General features: G+C 51.4%; 3 protein-coding genes across 7 annotated transcripts in view; 1 reads left to right on the top strand and 2 right to left on the bottom strand.

The window, feature by feature from the left end:
- Positions 1-198: 198 nt before the first annotated feature.
- On the bottom strand, positions 199-9,709 carry VSIG10 (V-set and immunoglobulin domain containing 10). The gene is made up of 8 exons (XM_030024907.2): positions 9,456-9,709; positions 8,419-8,703; positions 4,390-4,671; positions 3,253-3,546; positions 2,616-2,726; positions 2,146-2,158; positions 1,071-1,231; positions 199-908 (listed from the first exon to the last, which is right to left on the bottom strand). Exons 1-8 carry the CDS (start codon positions 9,538-9,540, stop codon positions 838-840), a joined length of 1,302 nt encoding a protein of 433 aa, XP_029880767.1. The 5' UTR covers positions 9,541-9,709; the 3' UTR covers positions 199-837.
- A 1,135-nt stretch (positions 9,710-10,844) lies between these two features.
- On the top strand, positions 10,845-13,691 carry PEBP1 (phosphatidylethanolamine binding protein 1). The gene is made up of 4 exons (XM_030024906.1): positions 10,845-11,047; positions 11,455-11,564; positions 12,161-12,261; positions 12,747-13,691. The coding sequence occupies exons 1-4, from the start codon at positions 10,847-10,849 to the stop codon at positions 12,962-12,964; spliced, it is 630 nt and encodes a 209-aa protein (XP_029880766.1). The 5' UTR covers positions 10,845-10,846; the 3' UTR covers positions 12,965-13,691.
- Positions 13,692-15,096: 1,405 nt separating this feature from the next.
- The window catches only part of TAOK3 (TAO kinase 3), a 95,033-nt gene continuing 85,369 nt past the window's right edge, over positions 15,097-24,760 (bottom strand). For all 5 annotated transcript variants that reach the window (XM_030024904.2, XM_030024903.2, XM_030024902.2 and 2 more), the window contains 7 exons: positions 23,443-23,679; positions 22,671-22,799; positions 21,445-21,648; positions 18,531-18,770; positions 17,333-17,545; positions 16,697-16,879; positions 15,097-16,552 (listed from right to left, as the gene is read on the bottom strand). In XM_030024904.2, coding sequence (XP_029880764.1) covers positions 16,391-16,552; positions 16,697-16,879; positions 17,333-17,545; positions 18,531-18,770; positions 21,445-21,648; positions 22,671-22,799; positions 23,443-23,679 — 1,368 coding nt within the window. In that variant the 3' untranslated portion in view covers positions 15,097-16,390. The remainder of the gene's footprint in view (positions 16,553-16,696; positions 16,880-17,332; positions 17,546-18,530; positions 18,771-21,444; positions 21,649-22,670; positions 22,800-23,442; positions 23,680-24,760) is intronic.

Below are 24,760 nucleotides of genomic sequence, written 5' to 3'. Positions count from 1 at the left end.
TGAACGCACAGCTCCTCTCCGTGTGCCTTTTCAATCCCCCCCTTTACCCTCGCAGGGCGCTCAGACTCGATCTGTCCCTCCATCCCCTCCTGCACGCTCTGGCCCCTCTGTTACCCACCCTACGGTTCCCCTGCACGGCTGCCGTGATCCCCTCCCTGCGGATCCTGCTCCCCTCGTCCCCTCCCTGTATAAGTTCCCTCCATGCTTTCCATCACGGCCAGGCATCCCCCTCAAAACCACACCGCAAGGTACAGGTTAACTCCCAACTTGGGTATGGAGCAACACTTCAGAAGGACTTGGGGAAAAAATATTTATAACAAAAAAAAAAAAAACCACCAAAAACAATTAAGCCTCCCTAGAGTCAGCATCACCCACCCATGTCCTGCCCATGCACCAGTTGTTTCTTCTGTTATACTGGGACCAACACGGCCCCACAGCGACTTTCTCCATCACACTCCCTGCAACCCCAGCACTGCTCATGGCGACTGAGCCAGAATCCTGTACCAGTACTGGAGTCCGTCACAGGCATCAAGAGGAGCGGGCTACTGGGACCCACTTCCCGAGCTCTGCCTGTGCTGGGTGCCACCTTGTTAAAAAGGACACCTGAGACAAAGAGGAACATGAAGAGAGGGGGAAAAGAAATGGAAAAACAAGGCTGGGGAAGGACGGAATGGAAGCTGGGGAAGAGGTGAGTGGAGAAGGAAGCGGGGACGCTCCAACCGAACCAGCCTGCTGCAGGACACTAACAGCCTGCTCTCAGCCACGCGGCAACGAGGACGTGCTTGACGCTGGGCATCCAGCCGGAGTTCTGGCTGTTTCCGCAAGAAGGGATGGAAACTATGAGCCTCGTGCCTCTTCTCCCCTTGTTTCCTGCGGAGAGTCCCCGCCGTGCTGCTCGCCATCGTCACCTACATGGAGCACAGAGCAGCAGCATCTCAGCAAGAGCCAACAAGCCAGACAACAGGAATTCCTCCCTCCCCGGCAGCTTCTCCTGGAAGACCCACAGCTTAGCAGGAGAGCAGGCGGCTCCGGCCCCAAAACTCATCCGTCAGGCAGGCACCAGGGCTCACCTTCCGTAAGGCAGTTGAGGTAAGCAGTCTGGACGCCGTTCCCATTGACCAGCGCCATCGCCTCATGCTTGGTGGAACTGCTCGTGGTCTCTTCTTCCCCCTTTCCCTCCTCGTCATCTTCTGAGTCCACCAGCACTAAGATATCACCCGAGTCCTGATTCCTGTGAACAGCGGAGCAAGCAGAGGTGGGCTGAAAGGCTGAGGAGGGCCTGTCCTGACCCCTCCCTGCAGCCTGTGCCTCCCCTGGCTTTGACAACCCTCTACGCCAAAATGGCCAATTCTGATGGATTCTCCCAATCCTGCACTATGTTCAAAGAACAGCTGGTTTCAGACCCTGCTGGCAGCAACACCACCACTGGCATTCTGCACTACTTCCCATTCGTCTTCCAAAGTCCTCAACCACTAATATTCTAATGTACTAAACTGCACGAGCCCCTCCCAAGTGGAGTTATTCTCCCCTCCTGTACACATGGGGATACGAAGGCATTCAGAAAAGAGCCTTCCCACGCCGCAGCACCACAGCTGTGGGAACAGAACCAAGAGGGGCAAGGGAAGGGAGCGGGGCCAGGAGGGGTGCGAGCAGGAAGCAGAGAAGAAATCCGGTGCACCTGAACCCCAAGAAGCCACTTGTTCACGTGCAGTTATCAGACATCCCTCCTGAGAGAGGAAGGACATGGGCAAACACCCACACAGAGCAGCAGAAGATCACCGTTTCTATTTACTCTAAGTCTTCAGGCTCACCCGCACCAAGGAGCAGCTCTCCCGCACAACCTCCTCCCATGCTAACGGGTGCCTTGCCAGCACCACCCCTGCGCATCCCAAAGCGACACCACTCCCGCTCTGATGCCAAGTGCTCTCCTCTCCCCCCATCCTCCTGCTCCCACACCCACGCCGAGTCTCACCCACCCAGCCCCACCATCCCCTTCCCGTGGGAAGCTCCCACATAAGAACAGCTCTGCTCTGGGGATGGCTCCTGCCTCAGAGGTGGATTCCCTACCCTACAGGGAGATCACCTCTGTCGGGAGGTGGACTAGCAAGGCCACGCAGGACTGGGCTGAGGAAAATCAACACTCACCTGAATGCAGCACCTGAACGGGAGAGAAGGGAAGGGAAAAGACAGCGTTAGAAACCGGCCCCAGAGCGGTCCCTGGGGCAGCGCGCTGCTGGTTTTACTGTACCACCCCTGCCAATCCTGCCTGCGGTAGGATGGTCTCTGGCAGCCACACGTAGAGGCACGGCTGCGAAGCTGACCTGCCCACGTATACGACGAGAACACCAGAGAGGTCACAAGGAAAAGGGAGAAGGCCCAGCACAGCACAGCTCCCCGGAGAAGGCAAGGGGAAGGTGCCTGAAGCACTCAGTTGGGGAAGGGCCTTGCGTTTCTAACCCATCTGCCTCCAGAGTTTTGACCAGGAGCAGGATGAGGCCCAAGGGCTGGGGTGATTGTCACAGCACACCAGAAGGGGCTAGCTGGTTAGGGATAAAAACAGGCCACCCCAGGAAGGAGTAACCTCCTCCCTGTCTTATGCAAAGGAGAGCTCCTACCTCTCAGGCACAAGAGGGGATTGTAGTACAAGATGATCCCGGTGACGGTGAGAATAGCCAGCAGGGACAGGACCACCACTGCACCCACGACCCCGACGATGTTCACCGGCTCTGTGGAGAGGAGACACAGGAGGCCAGCTTGTCAACGAGACACGGATGGATGAGGAAATCTCGGTGCCTGGTGCTGTCTCAGCTCCCATTTCCCATCACTGCAACAGTCCCACCAGCACAAGGGGCGAGGGTTTCGGCACTCGTACTTCATTGATATAGAAAGCACCACACTAAGGCCCCTGTTTTTGTGCCCATGTGCGTTTAAGTGAAAGGAAATCAACCCCTGCCCATTGCACCTTGAGCAGCTTGGCCCTCGGAGGTGCACCTCTGCACTCACAACCCCCAGGAGGGACCAACGATGCTCCTCTCTCAGGCCCATTACACTGAGGAGAGGGGAATCAGGCCTTTTCACCCTAGGATGGAGGGAGCCAGTCCTGCATCTACACTTGCCACAAAAGTATGGAAAGCGTCAACAGGCTAAGAGGGCTCTCAGTGCCAAATGGAGCCCCTAGGGGGCTCGCCAATGAGCTGTGTCGCCAACTCCTCCTCAATCCCTGCTGCAGCAACCCCAGGCAGCCCCACTCACGCTTCACTGTCAGGCAGACGAACAACTCCCTCAGTCCCACGGGGTTCTGCGCCTTGCAGACATAACAGCCCCCATCAGTGCCCTGGGAGCAGTTCCGGATGGTGAGCCGGGACACGTTGCCCTCCTGGGCGATGAGGTACCTCCCTCCGGGTTGGATCTCCACCTCTGGCTGGGTGATGCCCCGCAGCCAGGTGAGCCTCGCTGCCGGGGTGCTCTCAGTCACACGGCATGTCAGGGTCACGTTGTCACCCACAAAGCAGGTCTTTGGGGGCTCCGACTCCAGCGAAGGGATTTCTGAACAGCCCAAGGGGAAAAAAAAAAGAAAAAGAAAAGAGTCAAGGAGGGAATGGAGGAGTTTAACATAACAAGCAATCAGCCATCTGACTGATTAATAATCATTAACAGAAGGAAGTCAGACAGGAGTCTGGGACTTGAGCGCTACGGGTTTGGCATTCAGCTCACTCACAAGACTTCAGCAGCCTTCCAAGGAGCAATCTGAGCAACTTTCACGTTGCTCAGTCCCTTTTTTGACACCTGTCTTTATATCCCCAGGGAGGAACAGTCAGAGGGTAGCCAGTGGGAAGATGGCAGAGAGGAGAAAGGCAGCCCAGGAATTTTCCTTGGGAGCAGCAGAGCTCACAACCCTTGGAGGATAAATACAGCTCAGGTTTTCAAAAGCCACTTTAGTCAGACCCCTTAGTTGCTTGAAGGGGGCCTGGGGGCACGCACAACCCTTCTGCTATAAACCCAGCCCGGCCAAATTTAATCTCAAGATGAGCAAGGCACTAAAACCACCTCTCACTTTCACACAGGCATGAGTGCTTGCACAGGTGATAAGCTTGATGCAGGGAGATTCGTCAGCCCCTGAAGATGTAGCCAAAACACAACTCACCTACGACTGTGCCATGATGGATCTCAGCTGCAGGACTTCTGTGCCTTGTGCAGTCACCTTTGCACAAGCCAAGCCCTGCCACGCTGCCTCATTAGCATTGCCCCCTGCGGCAAGTGCCCCCCCGCAAGCCTGGCTTGCCTGATCACTGCCTTAGTGCTTTGGAGGGCAGAGAATGATGGGGGTGCCTGTCTGCCCCACCATTAGCAGGCTCATTAATAGTTAATAAGGTAGGCAAGTCAACTCACTTATCTCCACAGTGCATGCAGGCTGCTCCTGCTTGACGACATGGCTCCCGACACACTTGAACACTTTGCGGTGGGAGAGGTGGGAGCTGTTCAGCGTTTCCACGTGGATGTCCGAGGAGCTCGTGGAGCTGATGACCCAGCTTGAGTTCTCCAGATCGTGCCCCTCTTCTCTCCAGTGCAGGGTGGGGTGGGGGTACCCCCCAGGCCAGCTGCAAAACAGCTGCAGCATCAGCCCCGACGAGGAAGTCTCAGCCCAGCACTTTGGGGTTGAATGCGGTGGATCTATCAGCGAGAACAGCACATAGTTAGAAACATTTCCAAGTCACAGCTCTCAGCACCTCAGGGCTGGAACCCCCAGAAACGCTTGTTTTTGCCATCATTCCCCTTGAAAGTCTTCCTGCTTCCCCTGCCTATCTTGCTCCCTGACCTGTGTCCCACAGCCTCAGGGGAGCACAACTCTGAATGACAGTCAACACGGACCAAAAGCCGTAACAGCAACCACAGCCAAGCCTTGAGGGACTAATGCACAGGGAGGAAAAAAATTATTGCCCCAGCTTTATCCAATGGAGAGAAGGTAAGCACCTAAAAACACAGCAGGAGAACAAAATCTCCGTGCTGCCCTTGGCAATTCATCACAGCACAGGTCCTCATGCCTCAGATACAAGGGGGTGACACTGATTCACGCTACTTAAGAACAAGGCTCTACCTCTCCATGTCGCTGATACAAGCGCTCGGATTTCCCAAGGGAACATGGAAAGCATGAGGGCTTTTGCCAAGGGGCAAGTAACCAGCTTCTCAGAGCGACCAGCTCAAAGCTGGAGCACTTCCCCAGCAAGCCCAGCACATTGTTGGAGGAGGAGGCTGTTCCCAGCATACAAGATTCTCTCTCCACAGGGAGTCCTGGTGACTCCAGCTCGCAGCGTCAGGGCCACAGACACGTGCCACTGAAGCCAAACCAAACGTGCTCCGCTCCTTCCCGGCACCACTGTCACTGCCACGTGGGGCCAGACAGTATCACTCAACCACGCACCACGGTCTGTGTCCGCACCACACCTCAGCAGGGGGGACAAAGAACATAGGTAGGGTAAGTCACCACTGGCCTCATGCCAGGGCTGATCACTTGGTAACCGCCAGGACTACGTTTGTTATTTAAATACAGAAACAACTACACGATAGCAGGAATGGGTCAGAAGTCAATAGAAACCCAAGAGCAATCCCTTTGGGCAGAGCGGGGTCTCACGTTTCATGCAGTATGATGCAGTATGAGTTCCTGCCTCTCTCCCATCAGCTGGCTTCACACGCACACCCGTGCACAGATAGACACACGTGTTCGTTTAACAGCCATAGGGATTCTGGACTCCGATCCAGGCAGAATTAACACACTGTACCCTTGTGGCTGGCTTGCCTAATGCAAAACTGAACAAGACCCCACCAAGAGATCGGATGCTGCCAAAGCAAGCCCCACACAAGAGGTGTCAGAGGGATAGCTTGATGCTTATTTTGCAGAGCATTTATTCAAGTGACTTTCAAATGACATGAGTTTAAAAAAAAAAAAAACACATCATGGCAAAACCCCAGGTGAGTGACAAGAACATACTTTCTTGGGGCTTGGCTTTCCAGGAATTATACGCACACATCTCGTATGATCTTTGAAACCATCCAGCTCTGGCAAGAAAGTCCTCTATAACACTTCCTCTGTCCCAGCTCTGGGAAGGTCTCATAACCAATCCCGAAACCTGGCTGTGGTTAATAAAAGCAACCTGTCAGCCTGAATCACCAGAAACTGCCCCACGTCAAGAGGCAGACGCAGCCCTTCCAGGACGTCCAGCCAGAGAGCTGCACTTTTTGCGCTGGTTCCAGGAACCTGCCTCCTGAAGCCATCAGCTTTACATCCTGAACTCCCAGGCTCTCCCAGTGCAACTCTACTCTTCTGTCCAAATGCTAACAGAGATCTCTTTCCAAAATGTTAACACAACAAAACACAACAAAACTCCAATCCCCCGCAACCAAAAAAAGACTCACAAAACACCAGCAAAAAGGACCTCATGCCCACAGAAGAGCCAACAGCAGCTTGTATCAAATTGCAGACAAACATACCAAGGAATCACTTGGAGGTGTGCAATTGCACGCTTCTTCATACCATGTGCTTCCTATCCAAACCAAACACAGAACAGCAGCTCAAGGCAGGGCTGCACCTTTGTCATGTTGCTAGAATGTTTACTCTACTGCTTGTGGTTTTTTTTAAATGCAGTTTTAAGCAAAGAGAACTTTTTGGTACAAGCCACGAGGTGGGTTGAAGACTGTCAATTGGTAACTCCCACATGAAGCCCACAGATCCTGGGTGGCTCTTTTACAGCGGTGCCAAGTCTGTGTCTGAGAGGTTCACTCCAGCCCAGGCTAAGCTGGTCCAGTAACAGTGAAGTGTGAAAAATCAGGGCCTGCGCTTCTAGTCCGAGGTTGAGAAGCTTCAGCTTCTGGCCTTTGCCGATGCTTCTTCTGCTGATCTAAAGCACCACCAGAAGTACCTCTCTCACCTATTTTAAGGGCACGGCACTGTCCCATATCACCTTTGTAACCTTTGGAAATTAATTGACACATTATTTCCGTGCTAATAAATGAAGTTCAGAGTGCAGCACCAACACTTGGCACGCCATAGATATCTTTTGCTCACGAGTGTTTTACACCAATGCTCCAGATTTAGGGCTCCCCCCTCCTAAGCCCTGCGCCTACATATATATTCTCTGAAGCAGCCTGGGGTTCGATTCCTTCACTCCAGCCCTCCTTGACCCTCCAAACCCCATCTACAGGTTCCTTGCCCCAGGAAGGGAATTTTTACTCGTGTGACCTTACAGATATTTAATCTGCACAAAACAGGTACAACAGCACGAACCCTTCACCAAACACCTAGGAGGAAGGAACACCCTGAATGCAAACAGAAAACAGGTCTCATGCACGGTAGGTGTTGACAGAAAGACCAGCAAGAAAGGAAGGGGCCAACAGACCAGAGTGTCACTGAAATACGCAAACCGGCAGCAGTCTTTCCCTATAACACGGGCTTGGCTGGCATAAAGGACAGCAGGTCACAGCCCCGGTGTGAGGGGCCAGAGCCTACATCACATCTGATTCGACTTGGTGAAGGGGCCAAGAGTGGTACCAGCCATAGGACCTGCAGTCCCTGCTAATCTGGAGGCGGCTGCTCTCACAGAATAGATGAGGCATCTGGGCAAGATAATGGTTCCCCGGCAGAAGCAGGAAGGACCTGTGGCAGCGGTGTGCAAAGCAAGCGACTTGAGTGCTCTCCGGCCCGATGTTTCACCCGTGCTGTGAAGATTTCTAAGAGAATGAATGAATGAAATAGGGATGGAAATGGGAGAGAGCACCAAAAGACACAACAGGACAAAAAGGCTGAAAGAATGGCCTGTGCTGGTAATGCCAAGCATGCTCCCAGGACAGTGCTCCTAGCAGTAAATTTGAGGAATGTGGTGTTTCCATTAAAACTGGAAGGCTGCACAGTAAGACTTGGCACAGACAGCTCGTCAGCTGAGGACCCTCCATCCTCTTGCCAAAGCGACGGCAACAAGAAATGGCACAGCACATCTATTTCAAACATGTATTTCAATCAAGGGAAAAAAAGAGAGCGGGCAGCAGCCCCCACCCTAAGATTTATGAAGGCTCAAGTCAGCCAGATTCTGAGGCAAAGGGCCACCCTGGAACAGCTACAGGGTATGAAAGATCTGACCAAAAACTAGTTTATCATCACCAGTGAAGAAGGAATTGAAGAGACATAGTGAGGACTCGACAGCTGGCATTTCATCCTCTGCATCGCAAACAACTGATCCTTGACAGACCATTTAGAGAAGTCTTGGTGCTCGTGAGTGAATGTGTAATTAAGTAGTATCAGCCTGCTCACAGATTTTGCATGATAAGACCACCTTGCCGTTTTTTACATTACTTTTCCACCAGTGCCAGATGAATCTGGGGACCTGTGAGACCGAGGGGAGGAAATTCACAGACGCGGGACAGACTTACTGGCTACCAGGAGCCGGACCCTGTGCTCATGGTCCGTCTTGTTCAGCACTTCCTTGCAAGTGTAGTTGCCTTCGTCCTGCACACGCAGCTCCGTGATGCGCAGAGAGCTGTTGTCAACCAGGGAGAAACGGACGTCCGGGGGGAAGGTGACCCTTGAGGAGAAGAGTGGGGGGAAAGAGTGCGGATCCCCTTGAAACCAGACCACCTCGGTTGCTTCTTTGGAGACATTTCGGCATAAAAGGAGGATGCTTCCTCCAACCTTCCCAAAGACCACTTCCTCTGTTCCTGCAAAACAGAAGGGACAGTGTTAGGGATGTAGGGAACCGGCAAAGCCCTCTTCTGTCAGCAAACACCCGGACATCTGATATATATCAACCCTCTGGGGTGCTCGTTAGCGGGCTACTGTCAAAGGATCTCCGAGATGCATTTGGCGACTAAAAACGTTTGAGTGCAGATGCGCGATCAGGAAGAGGAACGCAGCTTAAAGGGCTCAAGAAGAAAGCAAGGACAGGCTATTTCTGCCCGAGAGAGGAGGGCAACAAACAAGTGACCCGAAGGAGCCAGAGAAGAGCGGTGTTAGAGCACTAACGACGTGGGGTCACAGCAACGGCCATGCTCCGCCAACGTTTTGCTGGACCACTTGCCCCAGTAGCCTCATCCCTGCACCGCTCAGGAGGGCGCACGGTACCGAAAAAAGAGACAAAACCCGCCTGCCGCCGAGGAAGATGACACAACTGTCGATATCCCCCTTTCGCCTTTTTCCGACTTTCCCCTCCCTGCCAAATGGCACCTGGACCCTACAGCCAGCTCGAGGGTCCGCTGGAGTCCCCGCTTCTACCAGCCGCCTCAGCGTCTGCCCTGCCTGTTTTCAAAGGGGAATCATGTCACCTTCAGCACAAAAAAATTACTTTTTAAAAAAAAATAAATCGGCGTTAGGGCCCACTGGGGAGCTCCCCTCAGGAGCACGGCGGACTGAGGTACGGCTCTAACAGTCGCCCGCACACGGTCGCCGCTCCCCTCCCCTCAGCCCCCGCTACCTGCGGCGTCCCGGCGCTGCACCAGCCTCCAGACGCAGAGGGCGAGGAAGAACCGGGCTGGCGGCGTCCCGCCGGGGAACCGCATCGCCGTGTCCTGCCGCCAGAGCCTCCCGCCTCGGGGAGGCGGCGCTGCCTCGCCTCCGCCCCGGCGAACGGGCAGGGGAGGGCCGGCGGGCCCGTCCTGCCCCGCTGCCCGCTCGCTGGGGCCCGTGAAGGGGGTCGGGTATCCATCCCCGCCGCCTCAGACCCGCCATCTTGAGCGCCCGCCATCTTGGGCGCCCCCCCCCCCCGCCCCCGCCCGCCATCTTGGGGGCACCCCCCCCCCCCCCGCCATCTTGGGCAGCCCCCTCAGAGCGGCCCGAAGCCGGTTTCCCTGCCCGGGCAGGCGGGCACTGACCCGGGGTGCAGTCCAAGGATCGGGAGCGTTTAACGCAAGGAGGATGGTGTTTCCAGACGGCAAAACTAAGTGAAGGTAGTAAGCAAACCCCCCCGCCCAGAGGATCTTCCATAATTCAACCACTTAGAGACACCCCAAAAGCAGCGGGAGCGGGAAGAACAGCGATAAATGACTACGAACAGTGCCACAAACTGTATGATTCTTGGCTAAGGGCAAAAACAAACAAACAAAACAAACCCCAGGCAGCAGCATAAACCAAAGCTGGAAAGAAGCAGACCACAGACCAAAGAGGGACTGGCAGGAGGAAGCAGGTGGAAAGGGTAAAGGATGAGCTTCTCCACAGCTGGAGGGGTCCCAAGGAAACAGGCAACAAAGAGAAAGGCACTAGTGCTTTCGGTTTCTTTAAAGGCATCCCTCGGATTCCCCTGGGTGAATGTAACAAAGCACAGCCAGCGTGGTGTTCAATTTCTGCAGCATATGTGTTAGGAGAAATTGTCCCAATGACAGTTTTTTCTTGCTGACTGATGCCAAGTAGACCCAACGGTCCTGCATTGTCCACCATTGCAGACAGCAGCTTCCACGCTGGTTTGTTGTATGTAGTGATGCATAGATTACTTCTCTGCGTAAACCCACAACAAGGGCTGTAAAGCACGCAGGTATCCTCAGGTTCCTCCAAGACACCTTACCGCTTGGGAAAGGCACAACACGGCCAGCTCTCCAGCAGCTATCGCACATTGGGCTAAGGCTTGCATGGAGCAGAGCACCGAGATCCACGGGGCTGGCCCCTGGCACATGAATTATAACCTAATTAACGTCAGGGCCAAGGCCGTTAAGCAGGGGCAGCACCGCTGCTTTAGGTAATCGCTCCGCTTCTGCTCGCCCTCTCCCGTCGGCCGCGGCCCCCCCGCCTGGGGGCGCCCCAGCGGCTGGAACGGGGGAAAGGCCAGCGGCGCGCCGCCGCCAATGAGAGCGGAGCGTGGCGGCGCCTCCGCCAATGGGAGCGGGGGGCGGGGATTGGGCGGTGCGGGCGCAGTGCGCGGAGCGGAGGGGAGCAGCAGCCATGCCGGTGGACCTGGGGCTGTGGAGCGGGCCGCTGAGCCTCACCGAGGTGGAGCAGAAGCCGGCGCACCCGCTGCGTGTCAAGTATGGCTCCGTGGAGATAGACGAGCTGGGCAAGGTGCTCACGCCCACTCAGGTGAGCAGGGCTCGGCCCCGCGTTCCGGGGGGGGGGGGGGGGGGGGGGTGTGTCGCACGGGGGCGCGGCAAAATGGCGGGAGGCGGCCGGGCCTCTTGCGCCTTCGCTCTGGCAGCTCCCATCGGAGCCTCACCGGGTGCGGGGGGGGGGGAGAGAGAGGTGCCCCGCTTTCCTGTCGACTTTTGTACGGGGGCGGCGCGGTCAGGCCTGGCTCCGCGCTGCGGGAGAGGTCCCGGCGGCTGCCGTGGGCCGGGCGTGAGCTGGCACTGAACGGCCTTGAACTCGCTCGGGTGCTGCTGGCTGCGCTGGTCACGCGTGGCCTCCGTGTGCAGTGCAGCAGGCTGGCGCAGGCTGCGTGGTGCGGGCCGGAGGGCTGGCTGGTTGGGCTAAGGCTGTCATCTCTCCAGGTCCAGCATCGCCCCACCAGCATCGAGTGGGATGGCTGTGATCCGCAGAAGCTTTACACCCTGGTTCTCACAGACCCAGATGCTCCCAGCAGGAAGGACCCAAAGTTCAGGTAATGGGAGTGGGCAGCTCCCTATCTGGCCTGGGGAAAAGGGAGCATCTCTCTTGATCTGAGCAGAGGCTTAGAAGGAGATCGGGAATGTGCTCTGCCTAAGGTGCAGCAGTGAGAAACAGTGCCCTTGCATCTCTCCTTGAGACAGGGACAGCATGGGGAGGAGCAGCTGCTTTTGCCAGGGGTGGTTGAAGGTCTGCTGTTGCTTGGAGAAGCACAGCATTGGCTGCTTGCTCCAATTTGGCACATGTGTGAGTTGGAATTAGGTCTGTCAGTGCTAGCAGTGGCGCATTAAACCTGGGACCAGCTCACCTTTCTCAAATCAGGCTCAGAAGCATGTGGAATACCCACTCTTAGAGGTCAGGCTCTGGGAAACCCAGGCAGGACGACAGAGCTGGTTTTGACAGGCTCTGCTGCCTGAAGGAGGCAGTACCTGCTCTAGGACTGGTGCTCTTTGGGTTTGGCAAAGCAGGAGTGGCAGCTGTTAGCTTCAGTTACCCTACACTGACAGCCTGACAGAAAAGCAGCAGCTTGGAGTAATGAAGGGTCTTAGCTGAGGCTGTGATGCAGTCTGATTGCTTTTTGCCTTCTTCCAGGGAATGGCATCACTTCTTGGTGACCAACATGAAAGGCAACAATGTGGGGAGTGGGACTGTGCTGTCAGATTACGTCGGCTCCGGACCTCCCAAGGGAACAGGTCGGTACCTGGCTGCAGCAGTTCCCAAGCTCTGAGCACAGCCGTGCCGCGTGGATCAAATGCGGTGCGCAGGGGAGGGTGGGGAGGCCTGCAGAAAACTGGCTGCCTGCTTGGCGTGTGCTGCATGGCTGGGCAAACGCTGTCCTGCGCTGCGGAAACGGACCACGCGGGACTGCCTGCAGCTGCTTGTAGCCACGGCCAGCACGGACACGTCCCTTTGTTGGATGGCAGGCTTGTGCTGTCCTGCCTGCAGTTGGTAGGCAGTGTTGCTTGGTGAGGGTGAGCGCTAGCCCAGGCAGGACATGAGCTATTTAAGCCTATCTAGTACATCTTCTCTAAGCTCCTTTAGCTCCATCATACTTACCCTTCTGATCCTGGGGAATGCAGGTGTCCATTTCCCTGCATTCCTGGGGTCACTTCAAAGCAAACCTTAAACCCGGGAACTGCAGGTGACTGGCACTTGTAATGCTGTCTCCTCCCCGCAGGGCTGCATCGCTATGTGTGGCTGGTGTACGAGCAGCCGAAGCAGCTGACCTGCAACGAGCCCATCCTCTCTAATCGCTCTGGTGACAAACGAGGGAAATTCAAGGTGGCTTCTTTCCGCAGCAAGTATGAGTTGGGGGTGCCGGTGGCTGGCACTTGCTACCAGGCAGAGTGGGATGACTATGTGCCAAAGCTCTACGAGCAGCTGTCAGGGAAGTAGGGCGAGGGGCCCTGAAGAAGCACTGTGCAGCACACTCTGCGCCCCTGGAGACCAAGCTGGTCAAAGCACATCGCTGTAGTTTTGTTTGATTAGTGAGTTGAACCCAACTGCTCCTGTGCTGACTGCTGGAACTGTAACCCTGTCACTGTCCCTGGCCTGAACCTGCTTCTGTGTCAGTGTGGTCCAGACCTGTGCTGTGCTTCAGCTGATTGCTGTAGGTACAGGTAATCGCTAGCTAGATGAGCTTCTGACAAGGTGTCCCTCTAAGGGCCACCCCCTCCAAGCTGACCTGCTTAAGGGAAACCAAACCCTCTGCGAATTAGTGTCACTCAGTGTCTCTACTGTACTGAAATGGTATTATGTTGCAGCGGTGTGGGTACAGAACCACTTCTGGGTTGGTGCTGGCAGTGTAGCCTCCCCTTTCCAGGAGAGGAAATGGCAGTCTAAGGGAAACTACCGTTCTTTTGGTTTCGTTTTGTTTTTTTGTTTGTTTTTGTTATTTTTACCCTCAAGTATTTGGCCAGTGCCTCCACTTCACTGAAGTGAACCACTGAAACAGTGAAGGCGTAGCTGGTAGGAGGAGGCAGGGAAGCTGGTTTATAGCACTACCTTCTGTTCCCTGTTGCCACTCAGAGCTGAGAGACCACTGTCATTTTGTTCAAGTTCTGTTGTGACCTGATGTTAACGTGCTGTTTGCTCACAGTGCAATTAAAAACTTACCAAGGTGGATGGTGTGGTTGTCTTCTTGGGGGATGAGGGCAGTGCTTACAGGAGCAGGTCGGTGTCAACAGGTTCCTTTCCCCCACCTGATGTAGAGAGGCTGGACCCTCTGGCAGGAGCTCCACCCTCCTGGCAGTGCCACCTGAAACAAGTGCTGATGCTGGAGGAGTGCAGCTCAAAGCAGTCAATGTCTTTCTATCCAACAGCCTGCCTTGTGCCAACTGAAGTCTACTCGCCTTGAGGTGCAGCTTGCCTTCACAGTAAAGGCTTATGGCAAACAGAGTGCTGGCAGGCTGGCTTTAGAAATTCAGAGGGGACACTTCTTTTTCCAGGGTGTTTCTGAAGCCACCATCTCAGCAGCAGCAGGGTGATGGATCCCCTGAAAAGCTCCTGTCCCCTGTTAGAACCTTGACATTCCTTGCAGCTGATGGGGTAGCCTGTGCTCACAGCTCTGTCCTGTGCCTTGGCCAGCTGTGGGGGAGCAGAGCCAGCTGTTAACGAGCCCTTCCACCCTGGAACGAGCCTCCCTGTGGCCGAGGGAGCCCAGTGCCTTTAGCCCATGCTCGGTAGCTGGCAGAGGCGCCTGTCCCACAGGATCTCCCATGCATGGTGCTCCCTGGAGGCCTCCTCCTTTCCACCCAGCAGGTGCTGTGCTGCAGGAGCTCGCACCGCCACAGCTGAACCCTGATTGCAGATTTCAGCTCCTGTGAGAAGCACCACCAGCTTTACTGACCTGAAGCCACTTCCCAGCCAAGCTGCAGGGTCCCAGTTGTTTTCCTGATCCTCCGACAGCTTGCAGTGAGGCCTGGTGGTGTCTCCTAAGCACTTAAAGCAGAAAATGAACTTTTGGTCCAGTCTGACATCTTTAAAAGGTTAAAAAAGAGGAAGCCAATGTAATTCTACTTCATGGAACTAGAAGCCTTCCCCCTTTTTTAAACTGCTGCTTTTCTCAAAGATCTGTACCCAAGTGATCAGAGAAGCAGGTATCAAAAACCTCACCATGCTGCTTCAGGGCCCTGTAAAAATCAGCGTGACGCTCTAATGACCAAGACCCACAAGATGAAACACACCAGGTGGGTGGAGACAAGCTTGAACAGCCATACTTCACCGGGCTCAGCCAGGGCTGACCCACCTTGGGCTGGAAGCGGGACATAAAGAATAAGCCACAGTCCGTTAGCCTAAAAACCTCCACTGTCAAGAAAGCCAGGTTTGGAACAAAGCCCCAGAGGTTCCTCCAGCCCTGCCGGCACAGCCCCAGGCTGACAGACGGGGCTGGAGGGACACCTCGCCCCTTGCGCGTCCACAAGAGGTGCGCTGGTGGGAGTGCAGGAGGTCACCTCCCCTGTTCCCACCTTCAGACTGTGCCGGGGACAGGCCACGAGCCGCTCTTCCCACAATGAGACAGCGAGGCGTTGTGATGAACACTTTTATTTACAAATATAATTAAAAGCTCTGACAGTTATTCATGCTCTTCCTTGGAACCTGAAAAATGTTTTTGTTGTTTTGTTGGTTTTTTGTTGTTTTTTGTTGTTTTTTTTTTTTTTTAAAGTGCATGCAAAAGAAGTAAAGCCTTTTTTTTTTATCTTTTTATTGTAAGAAAATACACAGTTTGAAAGTGTGAATAATGCAATATTTATGACCAAGATCATGGGGTTGGGGGTGGACTTGGGGGAGGAACAGAAAAAAAAAAAAAAAAAAAAAGAAAAAAAAGGGCTGGGGATGATCTAACAGACAGTGTTGAACTCCAAGTACTGAACTGGAGAGTGGGCGGGGTGGCTGGGAGCAGGAGGGAAGGGGGGAAAGAAGTAAAAAAATTTTTGATCAGAGAAACAGTTAAAATACAATATGAAAATAAGTAAAAGCTCTCCTTAAATTCCTTCTATACACAAAATACACGATTTGACAAAGCCCAATTTGTGCTACTGGGATCCTGTGGGCTCATTTAAGTGTATTCACATTCTCTGCGACAGCAGAAAATGATTATGATACAATCAAGAATATGCCGAGGACCGAGGTCTCATCCCCGCCTCGCCTGGCATGGTTCTTCTAAAAATCACCAGATCTTCGCCCCGCCCCTCCCCACCCCCAAAAAAGTAATAATATGTCACCACTGATATGTACATCACGATTAAGTTTTTTTTCTGTAAAATGTATCAAATTTTTCAATCTTTAATAAAATTTTTTATTATTTAATTATTCCTGATGAATAAATACCAAAAAAATAAAAATAAAATAAAATTATGCAGCAGCTAGTTAAGGTAAGGCTGCGGATTTAGTCTCTCTCCCCCTGGGTTTGTATATATCTTTTGATTATTATTATTTTTTTTTGCTTGTACTTTCATTGATTGGTGGTAAAATGAGTGATTGCTCAAAAGCAACATACATCCACTTTTTTTTTTTTCCATTAAAATTGTCTCCAAAGTTTTCACTGAAACATTTTTAATCATTGCACAGAGACATCAATACTGTGACATACTATGGAAAAGACCGCCAGGAGCTGTCCTGCACCGGGACTTGACACAGGGGGAAAGGGGGCCCCTGATGGAGTAAGAATATACAGGCACTAGTCCGACACGATGTCAGTAAGAGAGACAGAAAGAGAGAGAGCACGCCCGTTAACATGGGGAATGTTGGTTTTGCAAGTTTCATCATTGTTTTGTTTGCTTTTTGTCTTTTTTTGTTTTTAAATGGCAAAGAAATTTAATCTCATCTATAGTCCTCCTTGGGATATTCTAATGTGACCAAATTCCCAAAGCCCATTCGCAAGCTCTCCATGTCAAACGTTTCAATCTCTCGCTCCTGCCTTTCCAACAGAAACTTTATCCTCTCGCTGCGTTCCTTCTGGAGGGCGGCTAGCTCCTCTTCGATCTGAAAGAAGCACAGTCAGCAGCCCCTTAGCAGAGCACGACCGCCCCGGGTATGGCAGCTCCCGGCGCACGGTGCCAACCCCGTGTCCGAGGCGAGATCGACACGTCTAACCAGGTACCCCCCGGCAGCCCACCCAAAACGTACCTTTTGTTCAAGATGTGCCCTGCGCAGCGACACCCGTTGCTCCAGCTTCTGGAGTTCTCTTTCGTGCTGTGCTTCTGTCTGCATCTTAATTTTGCTCTGGTATGCGTTGAGCAGCTCCATCTCCTGCTGGAGTTGCAGTCTCAGGGCTTGGCATTCCGCTTCTTGGGCCTCATCCAGCCGTAGCTGTAAGATCATTGGGAAAACAACATTCAAGCCTCCACTAGTAACTTCTCTGCTGCGACGCTAGCGACACACCGCTCTTCCTTCTCAAAGCCAGGGAGCCTCTGGTGTTGGTGGCAGAATGAGAAAGCGGGAAGGGCTTCATAAACAGCTGCTTCCCCACTGACACAGAGGCAGAAGCCTCAGAGAAGATCCAATTCTAAACCCCAGCATGCGAGGGGCAGCGGGGAAAGGATGCGTGTTCTGCGGGATGCTTATTACAAGAGGGAAAGTACCACCTGATGCATTATTTAAAACAGTTGTTAAAAACACAGCCGCATCGCTCACCATCCAGCGGCTAGGACGGGAAGAACACAATATGCTCCAAGGACCGATGGCCCAACTGTACCCCAACTCCACGCACCTTGGTCAGAGACCCCCTGCCCAGGGACAGGAGGTGCCGGATGCTGCACCTACCGCTTGTGAGGCCATCATCTCGTTGATGCTCTGCTCATACTGCTCTGCCAGGATGGCGAGCTTCCTTGTCTGCTCATCCTTCAGACTCTTCAAAATTGTCTTGTGCTCACTCTTTGGAGTTACTTCCAGCTGGTGATTCTTCAGTGCTTTGTACTGCTTAGTTTGCACTTTGCATGTGTCCTGGAACTGCTTTTTGATCTGCATTTCCATAGCCTGCCAAGGAAGGAACGATGTGAGGAGCATGAAGAGCTTTGGGAATGGAGAGGTTGTAGTACATCCAAATGGGCAGGTTGGTGAGAGACAGCCACAGTTCTCCTGTGCTCTGCGCTGTCTCCTGCCCCTGCACGCGGGTTGAGCAGGGTGTACTCCGCACACACAGCAACCTAACCAGCGGCATCAACTCAGGCTCTCCTTCAGCACTGACCACAGGCCTGGGCTGGGAAGAGGATCCACTAAGCCCTCCTCAGCCCAGAACATCTCCATCTCCTACCCCCGCTTCCTGCAGGTCGCCCAGCCCCTCACCCTGCCCCCTGCCTCCCAAAAAGCATTTGCTTTTTCAAGGCCTCCCATTTTGCTACCTCACCAAGGCCTCCACAAACTGCCTCCCCCACCTCAACCATGTCCTACAATGGAGACTGTAGATACGAGAACTAGTGAGGGTGTGACAAAGCGAATAAAAGCAACGTGCCTTTTTGGATGTTCAGAGGAGGAACAGAAATCTCCCATAGCAAGCAGGTCAGAGGTTTCTAATCAACCTGCAGCCGAACTGGGACAGAGCACAGCACTCAGCACACCCATGTTCTCTCTCTCTCTGTTGACTTTGAAAGCAAGGAAGCATCACCCAACCCCTTTCCATATCAAGGTTTATAGGCTGACACCAGCAAGGGCCTAAAGAAGCACAGCTCATCAGAAGCAAATTCTGTAATACTTTGCTAAGGACTAGCCTATTTTTACCCAGCAGCCTCAATTAGCACGGCACTTAAAAATTCCTCAGTGAGCTCTTTGCTATAATAGCCTACAACTTTCTTATACCAGAACAGCCCTGCGCAAAGGAAAGGGAGGCAAGGGAGAGCACACAGTGCTGGTGGAGAACAGTGGTTCTGCAGCATGGATGCTGCACAGAGGAGGCAGCAAGCGCACAGCCCAGCCTGCCTGGCAGGACAGAGTTTGGAAGAGGAAGAAGGAAAGCTTCCAGCACCTTCAGGTTCTTTGGTTGCTGCCGGAGCTCCATGAAATGCTTCCTGTGCAGCTCCCGCTCTCGCCGCTTGTTGTATTCCAGCTGGTTCTCGAGCTCAGTCTGGTGCTGCAGCCGGATCAGGTCCATTCGCAGCTTCTGCAGCGTGTGCAGCTGCCTGTACTCCAGCTCACGCGTCGACTCGTCGTGCCGGATCAGCATGGCATGCTCCATTTCCTTCTGGGTCCGCTTCTTGTTTAACTCCTGCACAAGAGGACAGCAGAGCACAAGACAAAAGCTGAGGAGTGATTCTCTCTGCCCTGAGACGCAGTAGTTGAGTTTGTGAGGCTGGGTGTTTTGGTCACTTGTCTAGGCAACATCAAGGACTTCCATGTACCGCAGGGAAACACAAACCCAGCAGCACGATGGGAACGCTAATAAAGCGGCCACCTAGCATCCATCCATCCCCCTGTAACCTGCTCCTCTGGCAGCTCCTGGATCACCCAGGGAGTCTCCAGCAGGTGGCACTGGGACCACACGCAAGCCCTCTGTGACTGCTGAGAATCACGGAAGTTATAATAAATACATCCTGGGGTGCCCACAGCTGGGGTGACTGACAGAATCAGGGGCTCTTATTTGTCTGTTCTAAATTATCCTGAGCCCCTGCTAGGCGCTGGGAGATGAGGCTTCTCTCATATCACTTATACTAGAATGGCCAAAGTGGAGGCAAACAGCTCCAACACACCACACCCGATAAGAAAAAGAGTTTAATCTACCATTGTGTGTACAGGTGGCTTTTGGCCCCTGGCACAGCACGTTTAAAATGAGGATACAGCCCAAGCCTCACACAGTTTTGCAATGTGCACATCAGAGTTCCTGCACGTGGTGCCCTGCAGTCTAGGAAAACCTTCACTGAGTTGCAAGCCAAGGAAGAGGAATATACCGGATTCTCTCCCTGATTACTGCTAGTATTTCTGGCTCAGGGTATCAGCAACAACCTGTGGAGCATGGAGCTGAATCCAGCTCAGTCAAGCAGTGATTACAGCTGTACCCCTTGCTGGTATTTGGTGACCTTCACAGATGGTCTGCTGGTACATCTCAGTTTCAGCTCTCAGGTTTACAAACTCATCACTGTGCTTCATGCTAGACTAAGACAGGCACAGTGGGAGCTGCCTCGCACTACGCACACACACAGTGCCCAGCACATGGAGGGCCCAGTGTTGGCTCAGTCTAACAAGTTTCTGCAGTAAAAGCAAAAAAATCTAATTATTTTGAGTTGTTGCTTGCATGCTGTAATCCTGTTTTAATTCTCAACATCAGCACCTGCAAACAGGCACTTCAGCCCCTCTGGCTATTACAACTGTGACAGGTTTAAGCTAGGAGGATGGGGAAGGAAATGGGGCCAGGTCTTGTCTCTGCATTCTTGGCCATAAGGATGTTGCACATGCTTACATTTAAGCAAAATTTGCACCTTGACAGCCAAGATAAAAAATTAGATCTACTGGTGTGCTGAATCATTTCCCACTTGCACAAAGGCAGGCAGCACACTGAACAGGCACTATGTCAGCCTCTCTAGTGCCCGTTCCACACCTGATTTCAGTTCACACAGCATGAACAGACAGAGGCACTCCACTTCTCTCAAACACTTTCCCACTTGCAAAAAAAGAACCTCAGTGGTTACTTAAAATATCAAGAAAAAAACATTTTGAAAATGTTACTTACTTCAGGTGTCTGATCCAGTGAATTTGAACTACTTAGTAGGGATGTTACTTTCAGGAAATAAGCACATCATTCTGAAAATTAGGTCTCTCGAGAGCTTAAATGCAGCAGCTCAGAGGAGCGTTTCCTAGTTAAAATACCATGCTAGGTAACTTAACTCTGTTCTCATCCCTGCCACAGAGCTTATATGCTGTGATAAGGGTGCCCAAATCTGATTTTTCAGTCATTGATTTTCAGGGTGTCCAAGTTGAGATGTCTGGATGTGATTTGCAAAGCAGCTGAGCAGCCCCAGGCACATCTGAAGTCAAGGGAAGCAAAGCTCCAAACAGGTGAAATATAGAGCAATGCTAAATATGCCAGAAAATTTGATGGTAGCAGACTAAGTACATGATTATTAGAAATTTTTGACTACTCACTCACTCTCACCTTTACTAAAATACCTTCTCATCTGATAGTCTTTATCCAAAAATAACATTAATGAAGAATTCAGATACTGTAGTGATGACCACAGAAAAATCTACAAGTAATAATTCTTTCTCCAAAGTGGTATTTGACTACAGGCAGCCTGTAAGGCAAGGGTTAATAACTAATGAGAAAAAGCAAGATGTTGAATACCTTCTCATTAACAAACTATTGCCCATTCTGTGCATTAACTTGAGCAGAGCCCAATGGAAAAGCAACATCTGCTTATTTGTAGACAACCAGAATGCAGACACAAGAAAGGACTGAATTTTTGGTATTTCTTACATTTGTAGCATTTCATTCTGCAACCTTAATATTGTTCTTTTAAGGTTATTACTGGTTTATTAAACGTATTTCAACTGCGTAAGTTTTCTTTAGCCAACAAGTAGAACTCCTCACATGATGATGCCCTTTCAGCTGTCCCACAGGTGGCCCTGGCACTCAACATGGCACAAACTGCCCTGTGCTGCAAAGAAGCCCAGCAGGATCCCCCAAAATCTAATGCCCAGGAGCTCAGATGACAGAGTGGGTGGCCCACATAATGTTTCCATCTGCAAATCAACAATGCCACCCCTCCTCAGTTAATAAAAGCATCCATATCTGTGTGGAAAACTATTTCCCAAAACGTTTCCTACATTTTTCTCAGCTCTGTTTAGCAACCGGAAACATGAAGATCTAATGTCAGCAAACTGTGTTACAAACGTGAAGCTAAAACAGTTACAGAAACACTTGGGAAAGGAAGTGAAGAGTGCCATACTTCCCGAATGTTCTGTTGCTCCATCTCGTGCCTCTTGATCATTGTTTTTCTTTTGAAGAAACGGCAGTTTTTGTCGTAGTAGAGTCTCTGCTGGCTGAGAAGATGGGCCTCCTCTTCAGCCTGTGTGTGCTGCAGGTTCTCTTTATGTTTGGATATTCTTTCTTGCTTCTCTTTCTTCGGCGTGCTGTGGTCCTCATTCATTTCCTGCATGCATACAGGGTCAAAACCAACACTTCCCTTAGGATTACAGAGACACAGGACTTGGAGGACTTTCAGTCACTGGCGGCTACTCTGCCATTCAGTTCACAAAAGGACACCAAAATCCTGACTACAACACCAGGTACCAGCAGAACCAGACTCGTCACCTGCCATGCCCAGCCCTACTGCCTCTTGAGTTGTATTATGACCCACCAAGTGGAGAAGGAAAAAGTGGCCATTAAACACAAACATCTCAGGGGGCTAAACAGTGCAGCAATGAAAAGACTGTAACACACCACTGCAAGGGATGCTCTGGCTGTCCAGGAAAGAGATTGGGTCAAACCCCTTGGCTCCCTTCCCAGCTCTGCACCTGTTTTACAAAGGAGTCCAGCTTGGGCTTAAGTTTCATTTCAACAAGACTCATGCTCAATTCGCTATCGAATCAGATACCTAACAGAGCTCCCTGCTATTCATTTTCTCACCTCGACATTCTTAACAGCAAATAATTTTTGTGATGTGGTGGGAACACTGTACTTAAGTAATGCAATTTGGAATAGATAAGCTATATACTAAGTTACTTCTTTTTCTAATTCATATAAGTGATCACAGGGCTTTTAGTCAAGTGACATCTAAATGGCTTCTCTGATTACTTCCAGCTTAAGCAAAAAAAAAAAAAAAAAAAAAAAAACCAAAACCCCAAAAACCCAACCCCCAAAATAAAACAAACCAGATGAGGAAAAAGGGGAAGAAGACTTCTCTGTGAAGTCCCATTTTCCCTCATCACCATTGGTTTCAAAGATTCTGCTCTTACAGCAAATTGTGAAGGCACCTCTAGTACCCTTACAGATTATTCTAGAAATGCTGCCAGATGCTCCCAGTTCATGAAAGTTTACTTGCTGAGAATCTACATGTGCTTCCAAGCATGACAGTATCCCTTAAACCCCTGGGCTGGCCCAGGTTTGTCAAAACGAAAGATTAGTTCATGTTCATTCCACACCCCTTCAGCCCTGAAAATGATGGTTTCTTGCCTCCTTAATCTTTTCCTTGCAAAGCTTGTATTGTTTCTTCTGACTTTCTAAAAAGGTCGCCAGGTCTTTCTTTTGCTGAGCCAAAATCTGTTGCTGGAATTTCTTTTCATCTGCTGCAGCTGCCTTTGCCTGCAAGGCACAGAGAGAGGAAAAAAAAAAAAAAAAAAGAAAGAAAAAAACCAAAGGGTGAGGGAACAGGTACTGAATCCAGCACAAATCAGTCTCCTGTTGTGTGTTTTTCGGTCTGTCATTCTCCCATCGCTGTGCTAGACAAAGCCATGAGTATTCCACCACATGAAAGCTGCTTGTACAAAAACCCCGTAACGCTCACATACATTTAAGGGTTTCCTCATGCTTCTTACCTCTCTTACCAAAACCACCCCAGAGGGTAAAACCCCACTAATTTACCGTATGGATTAATGTGTTGATTTTTAAACAGACTGAGTAACAGCAGCAAGCTTTTGTCATTCCCTCAGCCATGAGGCAGAAGCTCCCTCCAAGGTCTCCACTGAGTTTGTCAGTCTCTTTTAGCCAGCTGTCACTAGCTACAGTTATTGGTCGATGCCAATGGAGTGCCCATCATCCAGAAGGCTGACTTTTGGCTGTGAAGCTATTTCGCAAAACTAGCCAGGGCAGCTCCGGACAGTAACCGCACAGTGCACTTAAGAACATGGGTTTTAAGCAGTACTTCCACAGCCTTCTCTTAGAGATCTGGTACACACCTTTCCCTCCAATCTTGATGTACAGCTAGGGAGCCTGTAACTCTACTCACCTCTTTCTCCATCACAGCCACTTGCTTCTTGGCCAGCTTCTCCAGCTCAATGGACGAGTTGTTGGCATGCGTCTCCACCTCCTTCTGCAGCTTGAGGCGGTGCTCGTCCATCTCGGCCTTCAACTTGTTTTCCAGGGCGATCAGCTGCTTCTGGTGCTGGCGCCGCATCCGCTTATATCCTGACATCTGTTCCCGCAACTCGTTCTCCTGCTCATGCTCATGGATCTGTCTTGTAACCTGATGTCAGGAAAAGGGGAAGAAGTGCTACATGGCCTCCTTCACAGACAAGCTGTCTCCATATTAGCTGCTTACCTGTAAACCAGACCCTGCTTTGCTGTACTCTTATAAATCAACTTTCAGGGAATGCTGTCGCAGGTTTCAGAGGGTGCTGCTGTTTAATATGAAAAATGAGGCCATAAGGTTTCTCTCTCCTGATTTTCACCCCCCATCTTTTCCTGAGAATTTGATGTGCATTTTCAGTAACACAGCAGAAAATGCCATGTTATGAATAAAGGAAACAGCAGGTTACTAATCACTCCACGAAACACTAGAGGAGATCCGGAAACAAAGGTGGCTGCTGGACAACCTTCTTCAGACACAGGACTCAAATCTTGAGGGTGACATGGACTTACAAGATGGCAGCCATTTTAAGAACAGCCCCCCCCCCCCCAACCCACCCATTCTTTCCTTCCTCCTCAAGTCACCACCGTTCCAATTCAGTCCCTCAATACCTATTTCCTGCAACGAGCAGCCTCCTTCAAAATTTCTTCTTAAAATTCAAGAGTATGGCAAGACTGAGCTCATTCCCTACCAGAACTGAAAGTTTTCTAACAAGGGAACAGTGTTCTGGAACTGTGTGCTCTTAACAAGATTGATCAGATGGTCTAAGCAGATTTTAAACTCTGCTCAGCTGAAACAAACTCACAAGTTCCACATTCATTTCCATGCCCAAGTGTATCCATGTGAAAGGAAAAAAAAAAAACCGCCAGTAAGTCGTGCCAAAAATTTTCAGAAGAAAATGCGAATGGTAATGCTTCCATTTCAAAAGAAGAAAAGTGTCCAAGACTGAGGTTGTTTTTTTTTTTTTTCCTTAATACAGTCCCAGGAACTTCACATATAAAGATCTACTGATCTTTTATATGACAGTCCTGGGAGCCAAAAGCTAGAGTCCTTAGTACATGTGTAGAGCTGCAGTCCCTGATTCTGTACAAGGGGACCTCTCCTTTCACACTTAACAAGTATGAAGCAAAGAGCTCAGCCCTTTGATGGTGATCATTGAAGCTATATGAACCAACAGTCCTTCCTGCAGTCTGCAAGA

The sequence above is a fragment of the Aquila chrysaetos genome, chromosome 9 (assembly GCF_900496995.4).
Source record: "Aquila chrysaetos chrysaetos chromosome 9, bAquChr1.4, whole genome shotgun sequence".
Lineage (NCBI taxonomy): Eukaryota > Metazoa > Chordata > Aves > Accipitriformes > Accipitridae > Aquila > Aquila chrysaetos.
This window is presented reverse-complemented; position numbering and strand designations above follow the sequence as displayed.